The sequence below is a fragment of the Augochlora pura genome, chromosome 8, assembly GCF_028453695.1.
Source record: "Augochlora pura isolate Apur16 chromosome 8, APUR_v2.2.1, whole genome shotgun sequence".
Classification (NCBI taxonomy): domain Eukaryota; kingdom Metazoa; phylum Arthropoda; class Insecta; order Hymenoptera; family Halictidae; genus Augochlora; species Augochlora pura.
The window spans coordinates 12,819,046-12,844,734 of record NC_135779.1 but is presented as its reverse complement, the minus strand read 5'-3'; the positions used below and the strand labels follow the sequence as shown (position 1 = coordinate 12,844,734).

The 25,689-nt window shown below is 34.0% G+C and overlaps 1 protein-coding gene across 7 annotated transcripts in view; it reads left to right on the top strand.

The window, feature by feature from the left end:
- The window catches only part of LOC144474200 (cysteine-rich secretory protein 3), a 224,041-nt gene extending 199,469 nt beyond the window's left edge, over positions 1–24,572 (top strand). For all 7 annotated transcript variants that reach the window (XM_078188851.1, XM_078188849.1, XM_078188850.1 and 4 more), the window contains 2 exons: positions 5,922–6,128; positions 18,261–24,572. In XM_078188851.1, coding sequence (XP_078044977.1) covers positions 5,922–6,128; positions 18,261–18,516 — 463 coding nt within the window. In that variant the 3' untranslated portion in view covers positions 18,517–24,572. The remainder of the gene's footprint in view (positions 1–5,921; positions 6,129–18,260) is intronic.
- The last annotated feature ends 1,117 nt before the right edge of the window (positions 24,573–25,689 follow it).

Here is a 25,689-nt window from a genome sequence, read left to right as displayed (position 1 = left end):
GTACCTCTCCCCGGCGCCGCAGTTATTTCCGAAACAAGTTCCCTGGAAATATTCTGATATTAAACATTCCGGACATTTCCAGTAATTGTGTAATTGAATGTTATGCGTTCTCCGACCTTGTATAGCTTCCTGCTGCACCAACGATTTTCCGCGGGTCATGAACAGACTGCAAAATTTGCTGGAAATTCACATTTTCTAAATAAAATTTCGATGTTGGTTATGTAAAAATTAATTGTATGGATTCAAAATCAATTAATTACAATAGAATTAGAGTATGAGATGCAGCTAATGATTAGTAATTGGTAAAAGTAGTAGATTGTAGCTCTCATCAATAATTTCAACATGTAGAAAATAATATATTTATAATTTTGAAATTAGATAATATAATAATATATACAGATAATAGTATATTCTAAAATATTTTTAGTATTAAACGTTTCAAATTTTATTTATTAATTTTTATCATAAATGCATTACATCAGTAGCCTAAAATTTACGTTGTTGCTAAAGTAGTCATATTTTCAGAACGTTAAGTAATGAATTATTTAAATCACTAAATATACTATTTAACTAAATAAAGTTCTATTTTATTAATTCAGAATTGAATGTTAATCTATGTATACTGAATAATTAAGAGTTACTCTGCATTGAAGAATATAGCGAAGATATAAAAATGATAAATTGTTATTCAATATTTTCAATTTAATTTTATACTTCCTCTTTTACTCCAGTCTCCGCATTAAAGAAAATGTATGAATCTTAGAATCTCATTAAAAAAGAAATTCTGGTTACCTAACCGAATGTTGACGCTGTTATGAATAATCATTAAACAATAAAATATGATCTCTGACGTTACTAATCAACCTTATTAAATGCATTATTGATCAGTTTCGAATAAATAAATATGTTATTTCTGTTTTTATTGCGTAAACCGAAAGAAAGGAACGTATCGAATAATTATTCTCGCAAAATAAAACAAAGTAATGTAGCAGAATTGCAGTATTTGTTTATTACGAGAACGCGACTGTAACATTGTTTTCACCGCTTGACAAATATTTTTCCGATAATTGTCCGTTCGTGTTTCATCAACGCCCGTAATCGTGTGTCGGTTCTATTCCTAGTCAAGTAGAAAAGACTGGCATTGATCAGACATAGAAACTTCTGTCTGGCCTGAAGTCAGAATTCTGGGCTATTGTTCTATTCCTGTGTAACGATAGGTTGTTTTCTGGTACGTTGCTCTCCTTTGGGAGCCACCTGTTGATGTTCAATGAACAATTGTCGCGAATGCCACTTTCATGTCTTCTTGCGGCGAAAACAATGCCGGCGCAGCTGTAAAAGCAACCGCGTTCTGTTTTTAACCCGCGTTGCGCGGTCCTTTCGTTTCCTGAACGATTGTTCGGAAATCGATCCTTCCAAAGCCGATAAAAGTTCAATAATAACAATCTACTACTTTAATAAATCACAACAATGCCACAGATAGTTTTGTTAAATATTAAACAAATTGCGATAAGAGGAATTGCTGCTAAGAAAAAAATACAGCTCGAATTGTTGCTAAAAAATTATTACACCGTAAAATCTATTTATAGATTTAAAATCTATTTGTGGATATAAACAATCTCATACTATTGTTACTTTATTGCAAATGTAAAAGAATCTGTAGCATTGCGATCGAATTGATTTTTCATTTCAATGTTTACAAATTTATCTTTATGTATACATTAATTATGCACTAAACATGCTTTTGTATTTTTCACAAAGAGAAACGAATTGGTTTTATCAAATTATTAAATTAACGTTTCTTTTTTTGATATATACAGGGTGGGGCAAATAAAGTGTTACAGTGCAATATCTCCATTATCATTAATGATACGCGAAAATGCTTCAGAAACAAATTGTTTGGTTCGGAGGGGGACGTATTTTGGTGGAAATGTTTTTTTTTTCAAGGTCATATTTTTTGAGATTTCAAGGTCATCGATGTTTTTTTAAATGGAACTGTATATTTCTTTTTCGATGACATTATTGCCGATTTTAAGACGAATCCAGCGACCTATAATTCAGGGTCATTCTAGTCGCGCAAAGTATGAAAATCGTTGAAAAACCGAAGAGTATCACAATAATCACTTTCACAGGATCCATTAACCTTGGCATGGTTTTGTTTACAAAACATGTCCGAAACGATGTTTGTTTCATCCTCGATGGATGAAAACTGTGCCACTTCAACATCCGTGGTCCGTTAATTGTTGGTGCGGCATTGTCGGAGATCACGTCATTGGCCGACACTTTTTTGAAGGTCGCTTGACTGGGCGAATAACCTCAAATTTCATATCTCCATATAAAATTTATCGAGGGTGATTATTTTTCTTACACCATAATAAAATCAATCGAGAGCCTAAGCAATAGTCGAATAACACAGATTAAATAATTTTGACTTTTTGAATTTTGCGTTTTTCATGTTGTCAGTATTTAAAGTTATCGGTATCAAAAACACAATTAGTTTTCCCTCCATTCTATGACAGCGCCTATCAATCAACGCGCAATATTGCGATTTGAATAGCACAGAGGCATAGTTCATGCAAATTTATTTCAGTTAGCTGTATTTTGATCGATAGAACCTCGAACAGCTCAGTTGTAAAACGAATAAGAATATAAATATGAAATTCGCCCATTTTTACAGTTAAATTGCAAGATCAAACGTAAAACAAATCACATATTTCTTATTAATATCATTTTAACGAGGTTTTGCGATACTGTTATAGCATTAACTTGCAACACATGCCTTAATATTGCTATTACGTACAGATTCTTCATGGTTCATGTTGAAATGTTAAACTCAAAATATTGAAAAATATATGTTCAATTCTTCTGCGATATTGTATTGAAATATAGAAGTATAAATATTAATAGAGAAATACATTTAAAACATGAATTTATGATATAATTTAGACATTCAAAATTTAACATTTAAAAACTTAAATAAATTTGAAAAAAAATTCTATTATAATGAATCATTAAAATATGGTTTGTGATAAGGCAATAAATGTTTATAAAGTCAGTAAGCGTAAAAATTAAATTAAGTAATCTTTTTTTTATTATGCATCAATAATGTACCACATAAATATTTAATAACATTCTCTTAATGTATAATGATTCGCGAACAACTTTCAAAATTATTCAGCATTACGATCAAAGACTATTTTCAATTCAATTTGTCTATTTACACGATCCAAGTGTTAACTTTGTTAGCAAGAATTTCGATTTTACCGAAAGCATCATCAGAATTTATTCTCCTTCGCTGCGAGGCTCAACAATACTAGCCCACATATCTGCTGGATTATTTAACACTTCGAGTCTAGGTCGAGCTCCCCTGAGAGTCTGATATTTTCCACAAGAACAGGTTTATGACTCCCCATAAATTGTTCGCATTTCACGAAAGTTTGTCTCAAATTCGAAATTATTAGATCGTCGATCTTACACATTCTGTAGAATAGATGGGAATAAAAGTAGAATGTTCAAGTATGAATTCTATGGTATTCTCATATAGATATAAATTTTTATATTGCATAAAGTGATTCAATCCGTAGAACTGTGCACTTTGTAGAGCAGATAGACAATGAATTTCACATGGAAAAGTTTAGATTAGCCTTCGTTATTCGTGGAAAGAATTTGAAGAGTCTAAGAATTGTTATTTTGAGATCGCATATTTTGTTAAATAAAGGATGAAAATAACTCAAAATTGAAAAGATTTATTTTATTTGTTTCACTGTCTATAGAATGCTGCGGACATATCCGTCCCTCAAAATCATAAATGGATTGCGGATTTTTATGCAATATAGAAATTGCCTGAACCAATTTCCAACAATAGAAACTAAGTAAAAAAATTCTTCTTTAATTAATAATTTTCTTTAACTTTCTTTAATTAGTAATTTTAACCATGTTAACCATGTGCGTCAAATTGACTCGTAATACTAGTAATTACGTACATCAAATTGATTCGTAATACTAGTAATGACGTACATCAAATTGACTCGTAATACTAGTAATGACGTACATCAAATTGACACCGTATCGCTATGATGATAGTAACGTGATAACAAATTTGACTCTGGATTACAACGACTGTAATGACTTCATGACAAATTGATTCACTATTAATTTGTCACCATTACTGACGTCAAGTCATCATTGTTGATACGAGATCAATATGACATAACCTCGCCATTAATAATATCAAAACAGTGAACACCATTTCACGGTTAATAGATGAAAAATAACAATAGCAACTTTTACATTGCAGCTACTTAATTCCGTTATAAATGCTTAAAATCTGCAGCCTAATTACAACATTTATTACACGGTGTTTTTTATACCCAATAACAATTTACGTGATTTGAATAAGATGGTAAACCGTCACAGACGTTGGTCCAAATATTAGAGAAAATTTACTGAAATTTTGCAATCAAAATATTGAGAATAAATCATTCGAAAAATTTTACAGTCAAAATGAAGACGAACTTTCAAATACATGGAGATGATGAATTTGTGACGATTAAAAAGCAAAGATTTTTTCTCTCAAATGTCATAATTATTTCCTCTTGCACTACGTGAAATAAATATGCATATCGAGAATTTTTATAATTTCAGTTGTTTGTCAATTTATACGTACAGACTCTATTTAAAACAAATCTCCGTGAAACGTGAATCGCGTAAATTGAGGGCAGCTGTTGTAAGTACTCCATAAAATCCATGGACGAGTGTCAATAGAGTTTGTATCGGAAAGCAGTACTACGCGAGTAATGCCATATTGTTGCGAAGCTTGACAAAATAAGTGACGCGTTTAATGAACAAAAACATAGCTTTCAGGAATGCCGTGTAGTTCAATTATCATGCTGATGGTATTATTCGCTACAGCGAGTTCGTGTCATAAGAGCGACGCGGAAATAATGATACAGTGAAATGCAATAATTGCATATTAAACGTTGCATATATTTTGAAACTGATATTCTCATGGCGATCGACTATGGTTTCGCTGAAATTGGTACCATCAACAGAATGTTCCGATTGTATCGGCTGGCACGGACTTCTTGACTCGAACGCTATGATAAATTTTCGTTGCACGCTCGGATGAAAAAAGTTTAAAGAACGCCGGTCTGTTCATTTTCTCCGCTATAAATCGGTTCTCGTGGTAACGAATAATTTAATACAAATTATGCTAGATTGTACTACCGTAAGTTTCAATATTACTACAGAATTTTCCAAATATTAAATATCTCTCGAGGTTAATAAAATAAATAAAATCAAAACAGAAACGAAAGTTTAATATTGAGCTAAATTTTCACGACCGATCGTTAAAGTGTTAAAAAAGTTATTCTGTTTCAAAAGATTTACTAATACAAATGCGAATCAGTGTACGTAAAAATAGATCAGTCCATATTATACATTTCTCACCTTGCGGAAGTCTCTGATAGATAATTCTGTCCTCTGACAAAAACATTATTAATCTGTTTAAAAAAAGAAAATGTCCGATTTCTATACAGGATATTTATTTTATCACCTTCCTTACTTTTGCTTTTATTCTTCCCAGGCGATATTTTTCCAGTATTGAAAATCATCGGTATTTTTTCCTCGTTGATCCCTAGACAGCTCTGAGGTTTGCATCAAGACGACTTAAACGATCTCTAATATTACGACCTTAAAAATGTAAGGGTTCATGTACAACGAGAATTTTCGATACTTGAAGAAATGGCCTCGAGGAAAAACAAACTTAGTTTTGGATGAAACACAGTCGTGTAAGCATACTTATTGCTATCGGCAAAAAAAGAAACGCGAGATATTACGATGCGCAGAATAAAAATTCATACCCGGTATATGTTGAAATACTGTCAAACAGTACAGTAATTCAGTCGATCCGTTTGGATTTCCAGGAACTTCCCTATCAGAATGTGGTTCATGGAGTACAAAGACTTCAAGTACGGTGACGATCAAGAGAACGATTATCATGAAGTGGGCCATTACACTCAGGTCGTGTGGGCCACGACGCACCTGGTCGGTTGTGGTGTCAGCCATTGCACTGGTGGAAAGGGTCCGCTCGGCAGGGACTTCTACATGTACGTCTGCAACTACGCACCCACGTGAGTACAGTAGAAAACAATATCACGATCTTACGAAAGTTCACCTATCCAATGAATGAACATGTGACAATAGAGAATTGGAATAAAACATTTATATCTATTAAGCTGTTACCACATTGTTGTTTGCATATTAACCCCTTACGTTACGGTATCTTTCACAGCAGTGTAAAGTTGATGATCATAGGTGATTATCTTTAGGTGATCGTCATATTCAGATGATCTTATTTGAATTATTATACTTAAATTTACATATTGAAGTGAACATATTGGTTTTTTTTTATATTTTAATGATCATATTTATATCATATTTAGGTGATCTGGACGGTCATACTTATATAATTACATTGGATAATTACATTGAGATCATTGTATTTAAGTAGATCATAGTTAGATGATATTTAGATGATCTCATTTGGATGACCAAATTTAACAATATCATTTGTATTAATTCAACCATGATCCTGATCTATCTATTAAAATCTATTTAACACGTTGAGCGCCGCGTCACCCAAATATGGGTGTCACTAATTTCTGACCAATCTTGAAAATTCATTTTTATTGTAATGTAGTTGAACAAATTGAATTTGACTAGAATGTTTCGAACGCGAACGAGTTCTAATATCACCCCTTACGATAAATATTAACTATCTAGTTTCGCTTTGATTAATTAAATTGCTTTAACTATGTGGCCAATTTTAGTGGTCGATTGTCGACACTCAACGTGTTAAATGGAGCAATTATCCTCCAACGTATCCATAAATTTACTATAGCGTTAATACTACATCGCGAATAACTACGTTCGAGCTGTTAGTAGATGATCTGAGAAAATTCTCCGTGTGGAAGGAATTGAATCATGGAAATTCGGTTAGCCAGAACAGAGCGCGCAAAAATGGGGCAGCAGTAAACATGTTAAACAATGACCCGTGAATACTAAAGTTTTGCGTACGCGCGTCCAACGTGTTCATACGCCGGACAGGTTAGCGTCTACACAACAAGAACCAGTCTCTATCGCGTTGTTCGCCCCGCATCGTTATATCGCAGTTTGTTTTCCCACGGCGGGAACCTCATTTTATGACGGTTAAGCGAGATCTTCTTGCGGGGGAAGGGGGGAGGGGAGGAAAGTAGCTCGCCGGGAGAATAACAATCGCGATGCGAGCTTTTATAAGATTACCCCGCTATTGAAAGATACAACGGTGAATGCTCAGCATGCTTTGAACGGTCGGCAGCGTTCTGGCAGCGGGATCTGGTATTCCGTGCAGCTTTAATCTCCCGCCATGCACTTTTCTCATTCTTGACGTTTTCAAATGCTTTTCGGATTTCTCCTACGGAATTCGCGGCCATAGATTCAAATGTGACTTCGTGCACGAGGAGAGAATGACGGGTGGCTTGGATACAGTATCAATTCGATCATTCCTTCGTTCAACAGATTTGAACAGGCTCCTCGCGAAATATATTCCATAATTGGTGACCATACCTCGTGTAATGTTTAAGCGAATGTACATGTACATATCGAATCCATTCAGACAGTTATACGTATACTGTAATATAATATAATTTTATATAACTATACATATTAATACAAATAATATAAATATAAACGTATATTATTTATTCGTATTATTATATTATGTTTATAGTATTTATATTGCTGATATATAGTCGTAGCAAGTTTTATTACATTACAGTAGGTACGTTATTCTTTAGTTGTCCGCGTCGTTTAATTTGTTAAATGCGTTTTGACAGCAACCACGCGTGCATTAGATCTTGGAAGGTCTGTCACCTGCTTTATAGGAGACATTCAGTTTCCGGTGGTTCCGGGCGATAAAAAAGTTGCGTGATTTTCGAAACATTTGTTCGAATGATAAAGGGTGTAATGCAACAGCGAACCGTGAAAAGACCACTTGTCAGGGAACAAGGAAATTGCACAAAGCGGGCCAGTAAAGCAAGCGCGATACAATGTAGGACGGCAATAATACACTCGTCTATGAGTTGGAGCACCATGTCCGCGTTCCCTCCGCGGCTACCACGCATGTATCCTGTACTCTCATTTCGGAATTTCTGTTATTTTCCGTGGTTTCCGTGGTTTGGTTATTTCAGAAACATCTAGACGGGGTCCGACTGGTTTTATTTTGTTTACGGACGCCGCGAACGCTCGTTTAATTTGGCCCACTTTCGACTCGAACGCAATGAACGTCTTCAAATGTTAGACGTGCTCGAAATTATGGATAATGAGCAAATATCGTGCTAGAGAAAATTAGCCGAATACGGAGCAACGTTTTTGAAATGTTATCCTTGCTAATTCATACTTAAACTACCACGCCGAATCACATGTTCGCCGTTCCTACGTTTCGCAACTTCTAATAAAATTGGGAAGATATAACAACTGAGGGCACAAATCTAGGACAGTCGACGTAATAATTAAAATAAATACGTGATCCCTATCAGTATATATTTGCGCTCATTGTAACAGCAATCCTATGTTTTTAACTTCGGATGTAGTTTTTGATATTGAAATAATTTGATATTGATAAACTGTTGACAATTTTTTAAATATTAACAAATTTGATAGTAAGAAAATTATGTTCAAACTTAATGTAACAATGTTTAGGCGGCACATCAGAATCACTGCACGAGCGCAAAGGGTTTAAATATTGTTTGGTTCCTATTCTTCGAAAATAATGGAAAATGTCGATTGAACGAGCACATAATTAATTATGTTAATGTTTAAGGACTCGAAGACAAAAATATGAGTCATTGTAGCGTCTATTAACATTAAAACTACTGAGCTCGACCAGTGGCTACGCGATTTGCTTTGGAAAAGTGACAAGACTGGGTTTATTTAGATTTTCTGCTATTTGTATTATAATTTATGCTTCAATCGTGATATCCATTTAATAATTTCCTATATAAAAGACTGTTGCGTCGAGTCCGCGTACGCAATTGCCGCAGATCACTCGAAGGCGCGTGTGTTGAGATAATTGAGGAATGAACGGATTTTTGTAATTAACAATTTATTGAAATTTAATGATGTTCGACATGGGATATGTTTCGGATGTGACGGAGCGGATGTTGGATAGATGGGTTGTAGCGATGCCTTGTTCTCGTTGCTCTTCGTTGCCTTTGGTGATTGTTTCCTTTGGATATTGCTCGTTCGTCACTCCGTCACTGCCGATCACCCTCGTTTCCTTCTACTTTGTTACTGTCTCCTTCTTGCTAACTCTCGCTCCTGACTGTTGACTGACTGATTCGTAACTGCAAAATGCCTTATATTTATATGATTTTGAGGATCCGGTAATGAACCAATCAGGATCGATTGTTTGAGGGGCGCTTGTAGGCCCGTGTGGTGGTCGGTCGGTCGCCCGATGGATTTTCCGAGGAGGAGCGGCTTCGACCGATTTATGGCTTTAACATTTCTTGCACTCGCAGAGCCTTTGTGTCGAATATTTTCTATCAGAATTGTTGTTCCGAGACGGAACAAAGACTTTATAATCTAAAAAATTCTGAAAGAAAAAGTGTGGAGTCGGCCATTTTGACCGACTTGGTAGATTTACTGTTAAACAATATATTATCGTCAATCTGTGACAATAAATAGACAGCGGATCATTGTGTGAACGAAAGATCCTCTACCTGGATTGTAGAAAACAGAAATATAATAGACATGCGTCCTCTCTATTAACACATTAAAGGCGGGGCATCTTGACGAAAGTATGCTAGGTAACGCTTCAAACCACAAAACATACTAAATACAAATGGAAAGTGCGCATGGATTGGGCATGGATTGCTCAATGAGATTGCAAACCGTACTAATACGACTCCCGCCTTTAAGCTACAGTCGAGATATATCGTATTACTACGACTCCTACCTTTAAGCTACAGTCGACATAAATCGTAGTACTATGACTCCTGCCCTTAATGTGTTAATAAGTTCAATAAACCGATAATACTGTAACAGTGTCTTAAAATTCTCTAATTGTTTTCATTGCTCCGTATCTCGGCTGACAATTTTTCTTATAAATGGATGAGATCCGCCGCCTAATAATAAGTGTTGATTGCTTGAAGAAGTAATTGCTTAGACAATCACGTCGTCAATTTTGATCGATGCCTCTGACACACTTCGATGTGTCTCTCGCAATTTCTCCCGGTTGGACACCGTTAAGCCGTTCATTCCAAATAACGACGCGATTATTGCCGGCAGGGAGGGTGTACACTCGTTTGAAAAGTTCCTTTCCGCGGCCGACGGGGGACTGTGTGTACAAGCGGATCATTGCAATCGAAAAGTTTGTTACACGAGTCACGGGATCCGCGTAGTCGAGCCGGAAGGCCGTGGGAGAAGCATAATCTGGAAAATTGTGGCGGAGAAACAAATTTATGGCGGCACTCAGCTCGCGGGAAAGAGAGAGAGAGAAAGAGAGAAAAAGAGACGAAAGCGTTCGCGTAATTTAAACTCTTCGTCCATCTTTTTTTCCCGACGGTATCGTGCTCAAGAAATATTAGATGCGCGTAAGGTAGATGTCCCTATTCGGGACCATGCTCCTATTACAGTCTGCTCCGCCCACGTTATTAAAAACTAGAAACAAAACGCCCCGGTCCGGGCGTTTCAGTTTTTAACACTCCACAATGGTCTGGGAACTCGGTTTTCACGACCAATTTTAACTTTTTATGTTACATGTAATGAACAAATTTTTTTATTCTGACAAACTTCTATTTCATTTTAAATGATACTGGCGAGCAGATTGCGGATCTGTCTGCAAATTCTCATTCTCATACGTCATTTTACAAAAATTAGATTCGAAGAAAAATATCGTTCGTCGATTATAAAATTGCTGCTTGTGAAAATAGAATAATAATTTATTAATCGGAACATGTTCCCCCGGGTTTATATCAGATGCCCGGAGGTATTTACAACATTATCGTATACTGCGATCGGAAAAAATGAAGATATAACAATAAAAATAAATAGTTAGTTGGATAAAACAGTAGCATTTGGCAAACAGGATAAATAGGATAGTGCACACGTGTATAAGTAATTACATAGATCACAAGAAAAAAGAAGTATACATAAACTTAATAAATTGATAAATACACATTAGAATATTAAGGACGTCGATAAAATAATAAATATACATGTAATTAAAATATATATACGCGACATTAGTCCAGAAATATTATATATTAGTACTATTAGACCTTCTTGATTTATATGTTGCTTTACATTTAGTGAACTGAATGCGCTATAAACGCATAAAGATCAGTAGTCTACTGATAATTGATAATACATCCTAAAGGTCATAGAATACAAAGTATAATTGAACATGTATAGCTATGGATTATTAGAAAATAAGTATCAATGATGATGTTATATGTATTCAAAAGCGTACATCGAGTATGTAATCCAGTTTTGAACATTTCTAATGCATATATAAATAATGGAAATATTTAATAATTCATACTAATAGCATATCAATATATACTATATTACAGTATATTATGTTTACAAGATAATATATAATATAGTATTATTAGTATTCTTATAATATTATAATATAATTCGTATGTTCTATCACAATATATTCATTTTACAAAACGTCATTTAATATAAGTTAACAAAATCTACAAAGCTCATGTTTTAAATATTCTCATTCCTCTAACGTTCAAAAGAATTCGAGCCACATTGTTTAGACTTAGAACATGTATTGTATTTTAGAATGAGTTTCTTAACTTTTGTTCGTAACTACATGTTCCCATAAGCTGATAAAATTGACAAAATTTGCATGTCAAAATATAAAAATACTCCTGAGAGAGAGAGAGAGAGTGATGTCAGAACAAGTGTGTGATAATACGGCAGTAGAATGTTATCAGTCAAGTCCGAGAGCCTAAAGACATTTCGGTCTTTTATTTTTATCTCGTAGGAACTTCTGCAAACTTCGCGAGCTCTCCCACGCGATTAAGGCTTGCGATATATCAACATTGACCCCGAAAGTACACGGTAGGAGATCGCGTAACGCCTCAAAATTTTCCATGAAATACATTTGACCTACGAGTGTCGCGATTCATTGCGGCGACTATACTATTTTACGAGACCGGCGAACGTCCACCCTCGGATCGAGTATTAAACCCATACCGTCAAATCCATTGTTTTCAATCTGATATAACCCGGAGACCTGCTCCGCCAGTTTATCGCCGTTCGCTTACCTTATTTTTATTTCACTTCATTTCTCATTCTAACTTTCATTATACCGTGTTAAAAGACATTCGGAGTTGTGGTGATTCATCTTGCAAGGATAAGTCGGAAATGTATGATCGAGATTTTTCAGTGCGCTCAGTTTCGTGTGAACAAAGACAAATCTTTTTGGTAGCACGGATCGGAGAAATATCGTTGTTTGAAATAACAGTGTTTTTTGGCAGTAAATTTGGCAGTAAATCTGGCAGTAAAATAGTCTGACTCATACGATACGTACATTTAAAGTGATTTTAATAAAATCGACTTTGGTTTAACAAGAAATTTACAAGTAAGATCACGGGATTTAATTATTCTAGATAATATACGAAGTACTGACGAGATTCTAAAATTTGTACTTTTTTTTCATTACTATTATTATTTCTTTAGGTTTATTATTATTAATTTTAGTACCAACTTATTTATTATTAATTTCTTTAATTAAAACTATTGATTTTTTGTAGAATTCGATAACATCTTTTAAAACTTATTAATTGTTTTGTTAATTGTCATTTCCTGTGAATAAATATCAATACATATACATGATTAACCAAATTTAGATAATGATCACGGTTTTGTTATTTGTCCGCACTATGAAACGTGTTCATTCTCGCGTGCTTTGTCAGCGTTCCACCCTCCCAATTTCTTTACAAAACTCTCATCCCCTCAGAGAGATTTTAGTTACGCCTCCCTTCTCCGCTTTCAAATTTTCATCCCTTCGCAGTTCCTTCCTATCGAGATTTTATTTTAAAAACCATCAATATTCTTTCAACGCTTTATAAAACCGTTATTCCGCTGTCCCTTTGAAATCTTGTTCCCCGACAGTCCTCTTCATCATCCACGGTTTTTATGAATGACACGGTACTACTTAAGCTACTGTCTGGACCACTTCTCTTTCATATCGACATATATGATACTCCTCTTTGCACAGACGTATAATGTGTTGCAATTAAACGCGTTTATTTTTAGCAGCTACTCTCCTTCTACCTTCTTTTCTGCTCACTTGCTTTGATCTGTCGATTTAATCCTCTCAATTTTGTTTTGCCATTTTTATGGTTTCATATTATGATATATTTATATTATATGATATAGTATATTAAATATAATAAATATATTATGTTGTAATATCATAAACATATGTTATAATTGCATTATATTATATGCTTTATAAATTATAAATTGATAAATTGCTTTGGGATCAAGTAGAATATTATTTATTAGTATACAAATAGAGAACGCAACATTATTGACAGAGCAATGATCTTTGTAACTCGCTTTACACTTCACAGAGCCTAATAAAACTTGATTCACTTTATAGATTTTAATAAACAAGTTGACTCTCAAGTTTGATTAATAAATTGTATCAGCCATGTATGATTATTCACGTTATTATTCAAATGTCACGCTACATATACGTGCTATATACTGCGATCTGTTTGAAATAAATTAATGAATTATTTATTCACGTTAAAGATATTTATTATTTATTATTAGACTGTCGATCTTTATGGAATATAAAAATTTTCTTCATAAAAAAAGGATATCTTCTTCTTTTTATTGAATAACTTTTGTGAGATGTTAATTAGATTGAGATAATCTTAAATTCTTTTAATCTTCGTACGAAAATTGAATTTCACCATCCTATTATTATCATAAGCGAGTAGTCGCTAATGAAAGCAATGTTTCATGATTATACTAGAAATCTTCATTACATAATTACCTTTCACACGTAAACAGTTTAATCTGAGACGATCCAAATACAACAGCATACGATTAATTGCAATCACAGCTCAGACATTGAGTCAATTACAAATTCTGCTGCATCATTAAATTAATTACAATCGGAGCTAAATCGTTTAATTAATCACAGAGCAAAATTTTACGTACCTATAATACCTGTATTTAAATGCAACTATGGTTAATAAAAATACTTATAGCTTACTATAATCATGTTACTATCGTTTCTATAAGAAACAGTAAAAGCTTTTGGCATAGATGATAATTGTTCGAGTTTTGTGTTAATGTTTAATTAATTGTAGACGTGTCAGAATAATAAATGAAATGCTCAATATATAAGTGACCATTTCATTTATTTTGTACGCGAAATTCAATATTATCAAAAAATGAACACGATGTGTATATAAAGATGTATGGTTAGTGTTAAGTATTAAAATAAAAAAAACGCATTTAGGTTTTTGGACGTAATCGAACAAAATTTTAAACCGCTCATACCTCTGTAAGACGCTTTCAGAAGTTCGACAATGTAAAGTCTTTCCCTCATTTTTCCAATCAGAAAGCTACCAGGAACTTCTATTACTTTAACTAAGGCTGGACGCGCATTGATGATTTAATTGTACCGTTATTAAGAAGTTTTCCGATTAAAAAGTTGCCCACAGCTTCGAGCAACGAGAACTGCTGTTAGTATGGAAATGATTTTCATAGAAACGGAATATCGTATTCTATATATCATGGCTCTTGCCTTTGCGATGATGAAAAAATAGCGGTTTCGATATTAGATGGCTGCATTAAAACTTGCTAACAAGCAGTTTTACAAGCTAATTTGGTATTGTCGAAGAATAATCAATTTCTTTGCTACTTTTCGGTTCACCAGAAACATTTCAATTCGATATACATTTTATTTAACTTTTTTAACTTGAACGCAACATTAAATTAACAGTAAATTATCAATTAATAATAAAAATTACTCTAATTAGGCCGAGAAAGTAAAGAAGTATTCAGCTCATAAATTCCACAGAAATGTCTGTTGGTTCTTCAGCCGTGATTTATGATTACGACAGCGATTCGTAAAAACATTTAAAACTTCTCGTATTAATAACGAAATTCCGTAAAATTGGCACAGCTTGAATCTGTTTCTTTGTCACATTTAAATAATATCCCGTTCACAAAATAATTTCTGCACGGTGTAATTCGTATCACAGGAACAATGAAATTCGCGTTTTAATGTAACATGCAAATAGTGGTGACGTTCATTTAGAATTTTTTTCATTGGAGTTTGGTCTCGTTAAGAAAAAAATCAAAGCTTTTATTACATCGTAGTAAAACAAAAATTCATTGATCAAGGAAAATAAGGAAACAACTTCTCAGAACATTCGTTTGGACTTGTTAATTTAGATTTCGAGATTCAATTTTTACGCAAACATACTATAATTTCTTATCTTTATTCTGAAATTTTGATTTAATTAACACTGAAGCTACCAGATCCTAAACGTGACTAATAACCGTTGAAAACGCAATTAATATCATACAACTTTATTTTGCAAGCTTGATTTAGTTAAGTTAAATACATCAATTTTATGGAATTTTTAAGATTGTTATACGAACAGTTACGGTATTAATAAAATTTTAAATGATTTCGCTATACTAAAAACGATCTCAACCTTATATATTTCTTTTTAATCTTTTAAATCTTTTGTTTATGAATTCCTACAAAAATAATGGTTTTTGCTGAATTCAACTTTGTATAGATAAATCACAATTTTTCGAAAGCCAGGAGAATCTTCCAAGTGCGACAGATGAAAAATCTTTTTCTACAAGGTAATTTCAAACGAAATGATTGATTCACGTTAATGAGGATGACCTGTTGGAATAAAACCGTTTTTAATGCTTTGGGTGACATTCATTTTTAACTAGATTTCAAAATTCATTTTCATTATAATATGTTCGAATGAACCGAATGTCACCAGAATGTAAATTTTAATTTTACAGTTACTAAACTGGCTTTGATATAGCAGAAGCTTTTTGAGTTGTCATCTGTTAGCTTTGAAAAATTACGAAATCATCGCCGGTAGATAACCTGTTGAACAATCAAGCAGCCTTCTGTCAACCACACGGGCCGTTTAATTTTCTTAATTCGAGTCGCCGCACCCTCCCCCGGGGGTAATAAATAAACCACGTCTCGTGGCGGTGTGCAGCTATATTTTTTCCTTCGTGCGATGGCGGCGCGCGATCTCGTAATTAATTTCACGGACATGACCGCGGCCATTTGAATTCAAAACACCTCGCGATGATTGCAGCCGCAATGGCGGATTCTATGAGACATACTCTAAATGTAAATTAATTGTAGCCGCGGCTCCGTTTTGAAATTGGCTTAAGACCGTTCTCGGGGCACCGTGTCCACGCGGCCGAAAAAAAAGAATGGTCAGAATGGCGGGCCGAAGGATCGGCGAAAGTTGGCCGGAGCCGTTTTTACTTAATTGTCTCGGAGATCAAGCGAAAATTGCCCCGGCCGAGAACGAACGGAAGTAGGTAAATACGGGGTTGTTAGTAAGGGATTCGAGACAAGTTCTGCTTAAATGGATAGTCACCAACGGAATCAGATGTAGCTTCTGTTGCCCTTGTAACGAGCCGCATTGTTCTGATTGCGAAGCATTATGCTGACCAAAAGATACCGTACCGCCTGGAACAAGATTTTACTGCTTGCACTAATTTAGTCAACTCTGCGTAATAACGATGCATTCAGACACTGCGATCTAAGAATATCGGTTAATTGATACTATTAAATTGCGGTAACAATGGCGGGACTTGACGCACAGTGTTCGATTCCTTCTAAGACTGGGACAAAAATCATTGTAACTTGAAAACTCGATTATTGACAGGTAACAAAATGGAGCATATCTTATTTGTCTCCGTAACTGCGCGTACCATATCTGCCACGTAATGGCATAACATCACTTTTCTTTTCATTTCTAAACTTTCGAGGCTTGTTATTAGAGGGTCTGATGTTATACAAAATGTAACACTGTTTAAACTAGAATTAAGAAACTTGCAAGAATTCGCAGCTCTTTTTTGATTTTGTGGTTGCGGTAATAAAAAAAAAGTAACGTGCCAATAGTCAATTATAGTCTAACCACAAACTTCATCTGTTCTCTAGCTAATTCTTTTCGTCTTTAATGCACGTCCCATCGTTCTCTCTAAAGAGAACTATAACAAAAAGAGAATAACTTTAACATAACCTAGAAATAAATAAAAACGTGATTTTCTCGTGTAGAATTAATGATGCTGCTGATCGTAATTATTACAATAGAACAATATGGAAGATGGTTACTTTTTTGGTAGCATACACATGTTTTGCATCAAATATTGCTGCTTCTAACCAAGTTCCTCAACGTATTAGAATTTATTTACACGAATATATACGAAATGTGCAAATATAAGACGGATATATGCAAAAAATACGCAATATACAGAGTACGCAAAACGAAATTATATTTTTCAAATCCTTTGACGAGAAAACAAATTTCTGTCCATTTTATTTCTTTCCTACAAACATATGCATTTGCATTAACATTCGCGGTTAATTAGTGAAACATAAAACATGTGACAACTTTTAAACGGAGAAAGAATTATTTGTGTATTTTCAATAAGTAAAAAATGGCGCAATGTTTTACACAATAAGTGACGCAATACCCGAATCACTGTACAGGTTGTCTAAAAAATGTCTAACAATCCAAAAATAGGAGATACCCGAGGTCATTTCAAATAACCTTTTCCTTTACAAAAATGATCTCCGAGGTATTGTTAACGAGTTATTCACTAGAAACATTGACCAATGAGAAATGAGTTTGGATGATGCCAGGCGACCGAGTAAACGAGTGATTCAAGCTCTGAAGTTTGAGTGAGTCTCGTGCCACCGAAGCTCGCCTCTCATTGGCTAGCGTATATCGTGAATAACTGATCAGCGATGCCTCGACGAAAATTTTTCTAAAGGAAAAAGTTGTTTGAAATGACCTCAGGAACCTCTCGTTTCCCGATTGCGTGTGATTTTTGGGACACTCTGTACACGCTGCTTAGCTAAGAGATTAATGGTATTTCACATGGGGTATCGTCTGACCCTCGTATACATGGCAGGCTGCGCATCGCTTCCAAACCACTGAATTGTAAACGAATTTTTGCAGCGGCAATTACGCGAATGGCCTGGGTCATCCGTACGTGGCCGGAGAGCCGTGCAGCATGTGCAAGAAGCATTGCTCACGCAACAAGCTCTGCACGAACGCCTGCTACCATTCCGATGTATGGTCGAACTGCGCCGAACTGGTCAGGACGATGGGCTCCTGGGTCTGTGATACGAAAACGAAAGAGGGTCTGGAACGACGGAAGTTCTGCGGCGCCACCTGCAACTGCCAGGGCAAGATCTACTATCATCACGGGTAGTGAACGACCATAAGTGTCGACAGTTCCACCACGGTTTCTTCGTTCATCTGTCAGCAACTACGTGGGATTTGTATACGGCAGACCGTCAGCGTGTCTCCAAGGTACGAAGTCATTTTTAAAGATTACATCGCGCCGGACACGGTGGAAGTAAACTTCCTGGTTCTCGCCGATCGTTATCCTACCGTAGCGCGTACTTCGTAGGCCCATCGATGGACAAAGGGAAACGTCTTTATCTATGATAGACGCTGTTGCGAGGTCGACACTTATTATTATTATTGTTACTATTATTATCATTATGTTGTGCATGTTATTACTAGGTTGATGCATATGAAATGTCGGATTTTTAAGTGAATGAAATTTTGTATATTTTTTTGAAAGATGTTCGTCAAAATAGAACGTGTTCGCTTCGGTATATCTTTCCAACGAGTTTCTAATGTATAAATGTCACTTTTCTTAAAGAAGTCCTGTTCCTCTCAGTAAATAAGCTCGGCTTATCAAAAACACGAATAGAAGAAGTATTCGTACTCGTGCGAAGCTCAAAATAATTGACGAAAAATCTGACGTAACCTGACATTCTTTTCGCCCAAATACGACGTTGCATCGGATTACATCGTAAACAACTACATAATATAATATAAGCAAGGAGCCGAACATTTACACATAATGGAAATCCGACATTTTATTGCTACGAACCTAATACTATTATAGTTGGGGCATAACTTCAACATAACTTCAACATAACTTAATAGTATTGCAGTTAGCAGTATTGTTTCGCTTGACTTTGTTTTTTCGTATTTTGCGTTACGTGTTCGTAGCAGTTGCGTAGATTCATTAATTTATGGGATAACTGTCTCGCGCAGATCTCAGGAGAAAGATTTCAAATCACTTTGACGGGATTTCTTAAGCTTACGGAGGTCGTTGCCGATTTCATATTGGCACGTGTAACGTCTTTTTATAAATGTTTCTAAGCAGACGAAATGTAGATGATGTATGGTATAATAAACCGCAGTGTTTTGTGCAAATAAGAATCTACGAAGAACGAGTAAAAGTGAGAAAGATGCTTTTGCTTTGCATCTAGAATGATTGATCTTTACAAATATTTCGTGCGCTTAGCGGAACACCGTTCCCAATGTTATTTGGCAAATCTATTGATTCAGAAATTAGACTGTTTCGCGTACTTTCTACTTCTTTTGTGTATCATATATTTATGTTACTTACATCGCAAACAAATACTTGTATTTTTATTAGTGATTACACACTTGAACAATTTCAATAAAATATCTTCCTCACGTAATTGTGCAAGTTTTTCTCAAAAATGGGATCTTCAACACAAAGTTTAAATTGTGTCCTTCTGGTACGCAATAATACGACATTTTTTTTTGATAAATTACGACCTCGCCAGGATTAAATTGGAAGTACAACGAGCAGTATTTTAATATATACATCATGATTGGTCTCATTGGTCCTAATTATTGCGAAATACATATATTGTAAATGTTAATGTTCTAACTAATCTATCTTAGTAATATGTCTTTAGGATTATGCATAATCTTTTTGTTTGTTAATTTAACCCGGTTACGAATGAGCTTCGTTTTAGCATATCAGTTTAATTTATCAATGAAATAATTAATTGTAATTGGTCAGATAGCTTGAATATAATGAGAGCAGGATAATTACGATTTGTTTGCAGAAATGGAAATTATTTGTAACATATATTAAGGTCATTAAAATTGGTAAGTTGTATCGTTTTGCAAATGTATCATTTGTTTGATTTGTCAGCAATATAGACTGGTTCACGAAAGTATTGGAACATTTAAAGAAGATCTACGAATATATCATAAGTTAGTATTTTCTCCCATTGTATAGGGTAATTAGATGCCACAAGTTGTATAGGGTAATTAATCTTCAAAATCAATTCGAGCATGTCTAATAAATTTTGCTAAAAGTCGCACAAGTTTCGCCAATAAAGCAAAGAAATTTTGATATTCGAAAAGTGTGTTTACTTTCGAATTAGCCACGTTAAAAACTGGAGCTGTTGAAACAACGCCGATTTCAGATTTGACTTTCGTACATAGAAATTAATTAACAGAAGGCAAGAAAAAGATTTTCGAAAGTGTATAAATACTTTTATAATATCCGTGAAGTATATTCTTATAATAAATACTGTATAGTTCTTATTCACGTAATTGTGATAGTCGAATCTATTTACTAGACTACGATTTTCTTGTGGCAAAGATGCTTAAGTAAAATTTAAAATACTAAAAATATTAAAGGGATTTGATATTTAAAAAAATTCAATATTTTTGGACATATACATTATTTTCAACCGAACTAAGTTATTAAGAATATAGAGTGATATCCGTTGTTCTCTTCCTATAATTGACATAGTAAACTTTGATTTTCTGCTAATTACAATACCAATAGTATTTTCACAAAATTTGTACATCTCATATTCGTAGAACTTTTTTACGATAAATGTTCGAGCGCTTTCGTAAGTCAGTATGCGCGCTTACGGCTACAGTTTTCAACCGACCACAAACGTCAGCAACCAATAGTTGGAACATAATTTTCCATTGAATTCCGGCACAGACGGTTTCCAATAAAACATTCTAATCCCATAAGAGAATTTCCATGGTCTTAAGCATCGTCATATAAAGATACGAGTTCGTGTAAACGCTCGCAGCGTAATTGCGATCGGCCAAGTGGCTGGAAGACGATTTCCCTTTGCTCAGTAATCGTTTTCGACAACGTCGCCCCGGAAATTGATTCTATTTTTTGCGAACAGTCTCGTGGTTCGCCTTTCGACCTCTGTTCCCGGCAGTTAGAAAGAAAACGCCGTGGTCGCGCGAGGAGCTCGGGAAATGTGACGAAGCCTCGCTTCGAGAATATCAGGCGAATCCTTTTGATATTTGTAAACGATAAGGGTGTCTATGTAACTGTGCATGCAGTGTGTACATACATACGAGTAAGAGAAGGTACTATGTAGACGGAGTGTTTCTGGGTGCTGTATTTCATCACCGTTTCATTCTGGACGCTCGTGAACCGTCAATAAAAATTCTTCTCGAACGAATCAGAGTTGAGCAACTTTTTTATCCGGATGACGGATCAAAAATTAGTATTAAGGAATAAGATTATCGAATTATACAGGTCTTCCTCAGGATTTCTATAAATTTGATTTCCTCTGAAAAATTAATTTTAACTACGTTGGTTGCTCCTTCATTTATCCAATTTATGAAAAATTTTGTTGCTTGGATCTTCTTCTTAAAGTTAAAAATTATTTTCGTTAGTAAGATGAACAATAAACTTTGTTCGAATCTTGTTGCGTTCGTTTTACGTTCTTAAAATTTTGTTTAGAAGTTTCTGATTTTTACGACACTTCTCATACTTGAATTTTGCTTTTAAAATTAAAATTATTTTCATTTCTGAGACGAACTCCTTGTGTATCGATATTCCGTTTCACACTAATGATTCTGTACACGAGTATACAAAATGTACAAAAATTTTTATCCTTTCTGGATGCTATTGCGTTCGAATAATTCGAAGTCAAAGCAAGGCGGACCATCGAATTTTTCAGACGAGCCTGCCTGAATGAAAGATTTTATTGGCGGTATTGCGTGTTGCCTAAACCTGGGACTAAACTGTATAAACGTAAAGAGGAAGCTCTATCTAAAACGTGTCTAGAGATGTAAGTTCTACAATAGTCAGTGTATGCACAAAAATCACGACGCTGAACGATTTTTCCGCGATGTCACTATTTGAGTGCATACGAATGCATGCATATTGAATGTGGGCGCAGGAAGAGTAATTCGTTTTCTGATGACGAAAGAACATTTAAGAAATCATAAGTGGAGGAAGAGTTGGAACACACGCGGAACGTATTACATATCTGAATGGAGCGTTGTTGGAAAATAATAATTTTTTCAACGCTGTAGTAAGGTATAAAGTTCTTCACATTATTATTTTATATTATAATTTTGTCGTTGAACAAATATTATTTTTATATGAAATAATCAATTCTATAGCAATCTTACGTCATTATATTTATGTGAAGATGATTAAGAAACTTTGAAAATATCTTTCTAAATTTAATCTATTCAAAATAATATTTTATTTATCATTTGAAACCTAATTCTGCACAAGTAATTTTACACTGTTATTGTGTTACAATTTAATAAAATTTGATTTCTCTTTATTATGTTGCAAGTATACCAACTTTAAAAACAATATAATTCTTGTTAGCAGTTGTTGAGCAATCCGTGTTTATCTGAATATAATAATTTGCAATTTATAAGATATTGGACAAATGTGTGTACATAGAATCGGAGAACTTGCAAAATGCAAGAAACGGCTTCTTTACAGTATTACTTATGTTGCGAAATCATTTATTGCGCGGACAATTATTTCCGCAGAACAGTCGTTAATTGGAAATGGTCATTAGAATATGTACGGAATAAGAGGTGAACGGAAGGACTGGCGAACGAGAACAATAATTCCACGAGTTGATCAGTGCATTCGTAAGTGCTCGACGAGATCGAGTGAATAGAGTTTATCGAACGAAAAATATTGTTTGTAACGTCGTCTAGCGCGAAGTCGTAATTAATATATCGTCGAATCCCGGAAATGTATTCTGTATCCTCGTAGGGTTCATTTACTATTCAGCGCGTTCCAGAGGTAATATTTTTCATCGCAATTTATGGTGTTTTCGATTCGTAATCGTAACTCGTGTGAGCAAATGTGAGACACGAATCAGTGGCCGGTGTAAAGTGTGAATGGAATAATAAGTAGTTTTCGGCTTTTAAGAGTCATATTACGGAAATGAAAGGATAGAGATGATATCGAATCACGAACGAGAACAGGGTGCGTGCACTTACAGGGTGGACAGTGTAACGCGAACACTTTTATTATTCTCATAATTGCACGGTGAATCAATGGAAATTGCTTCTGTCATAGATATTTTTTCATAGATACTTTCATCAAAATATAGATATTTCAACAGAGATATTTTCAATTCATTATAATTTCTTTTTAATTCCTGTGACATTGTACATTGTCTTCTAAGTCAATTCGAAACATAATTTTTATCGTTATTATTTATACCAAATTTATATACTATCGTTATCGTAGCGTTGCGTGAAATTGATTATCATTTAATCGAACGATGCAGTGGAAAATCATTTTTGCGAATCAATACTTTGTATTAGTAATATGTGACATTATAACTAAATACAACAGAAGTGATGTCTCAACGCACTCGATTCAACGACTGACATATTATCGTATGAAACTTATTCATTAATAAACAGTATTATATAATTATATAAAATAACACCGTTCACCCCGGAGTAGTGACAATTAATTTTTACATCAAATTCCGACTTACAGGAAACATTACCTTTTCTCATAATAAATGATAAACTAATCAGTTATTAAATCGTAGTAACATGTTGGTGGTTGATTTTACGTTATTTATATTTCTATGGAATTCTTTGTTAATCATGTTAGACAAGTTTTCCTCAATGTTTGTTAGATAACAAGAAAAATAATAGCTAAAAATTATTTATACAAAGAAAATTGCTATTTAAAACATTCTGAAATTTGTAACTATTTTCAACGCATCGATCGTAATTTGATGCTGTTGAAAATTTTTTCTAAATCTATGGTATTTCGTAAAACTTCACGCCTTACTTAACTTTGCAGATTTTTGCGAATCGTATCATTGACAGACAAATGATAAATTCATTTGATATTTTGACTTGATAAATTCGCTACGAAATATGGGACTGTAATAGTGTTAATCACCTTACCTTGTTCGCCGTGTACAGTGTAATAGAATAGCACGTAAGGTACACATATAACGGATGCTGTTAAATCAGAACAATATATGCAAGACGAGACGTAAACTGTGGATAATAGAACACACTTAATCATGTTAAGTACTAGTTAAGAGGTTAATGTTACACGTAACCATGTAATACGAAGTTGCGCAACTTCAAGTGAAACGTTGTAAGCTGTCGTACTTTGTTCACTTACCGAAATAAAGTTTCTGTAAATACTAATCTTTGTTTTCAATGTGTGCGATATGATGGTTCATCCTTTTGTGTTAGAATTTTCATTTCTTTCTCTAGGAGAAAATCATAATTTCTTTTCAACAAAATTTATTTTAAACATGTGTTAAGACATTTTTGAAAATATTTTTATCATAATTTCCATCGTAATATTTGAATACATGAGACGTTATAATTTCTAAACGGTCTTTATTATTTAAGCTTCGCATTTGTATTAATTGTTTGAATATTTAATTGAATTTACGCATTTTTATTTATGAGAAATTCACAAAGAGTCGAGGAAAGAAATATATTTTTTAGATGGACTGGAAATTAGTCTAGCATTATTTTCTACTTACTTTAAAAAAATTAGGAAATAAGATATGTTTTTATAATTAATACGAAATTAGAACTACTAAAATCGTTCTGGTCAGTTAAAACAATATATTTCAGTACCCTATTAAATTTACGTTAAATAGAGAACCTTAGTGTTAAATGCGCTGTAGAACAAATGAAAATATATAATTTTGTTGTCATACATCCTGTATATACAGACCATTTATATATAATCAGCTGAAAAACTCTCAAAGAAGTTTATTCTCTACAGTTTGTTAACAGTCAGGCTGTGTACTTCAAATTAATTCTTCTGCAGATCATATTCATATTTTTGCACTTTAAAGTCATTTTTCAAATAGGATATTCCTGTTTCTAACGAAATTATTCCTACTGAAATTCGTATAAAATTTAATAATTAAACAAAGTTTTATAAATAATTACTGCAGACCAATTAATCACCAAAAGAAGATTGTAATATGCTGCCAACAGGTGTATAAATACATATTAAATTAAATTGTGAATGGATAATATTAAATTGAATTGAATAAATTTTTATAAATAACTAATGAAAATTGATTATTTGCTATGGAACTCGCATTAGTTTGCGAATTAGTATATAAATTCATATTGAACTTTAGAATTGAATATTAAATCGTTTAAATAACTAATTGAATGAATTTGGTTGGCAAAAGGGTGATTTTGATTCATAGAAAGGTAAGTGAAATCTACAAAATGATTTAATTCTAAGTGCAAAATTGTGAATATCCGGGAAACGATTAATTCGGTGTGCGGA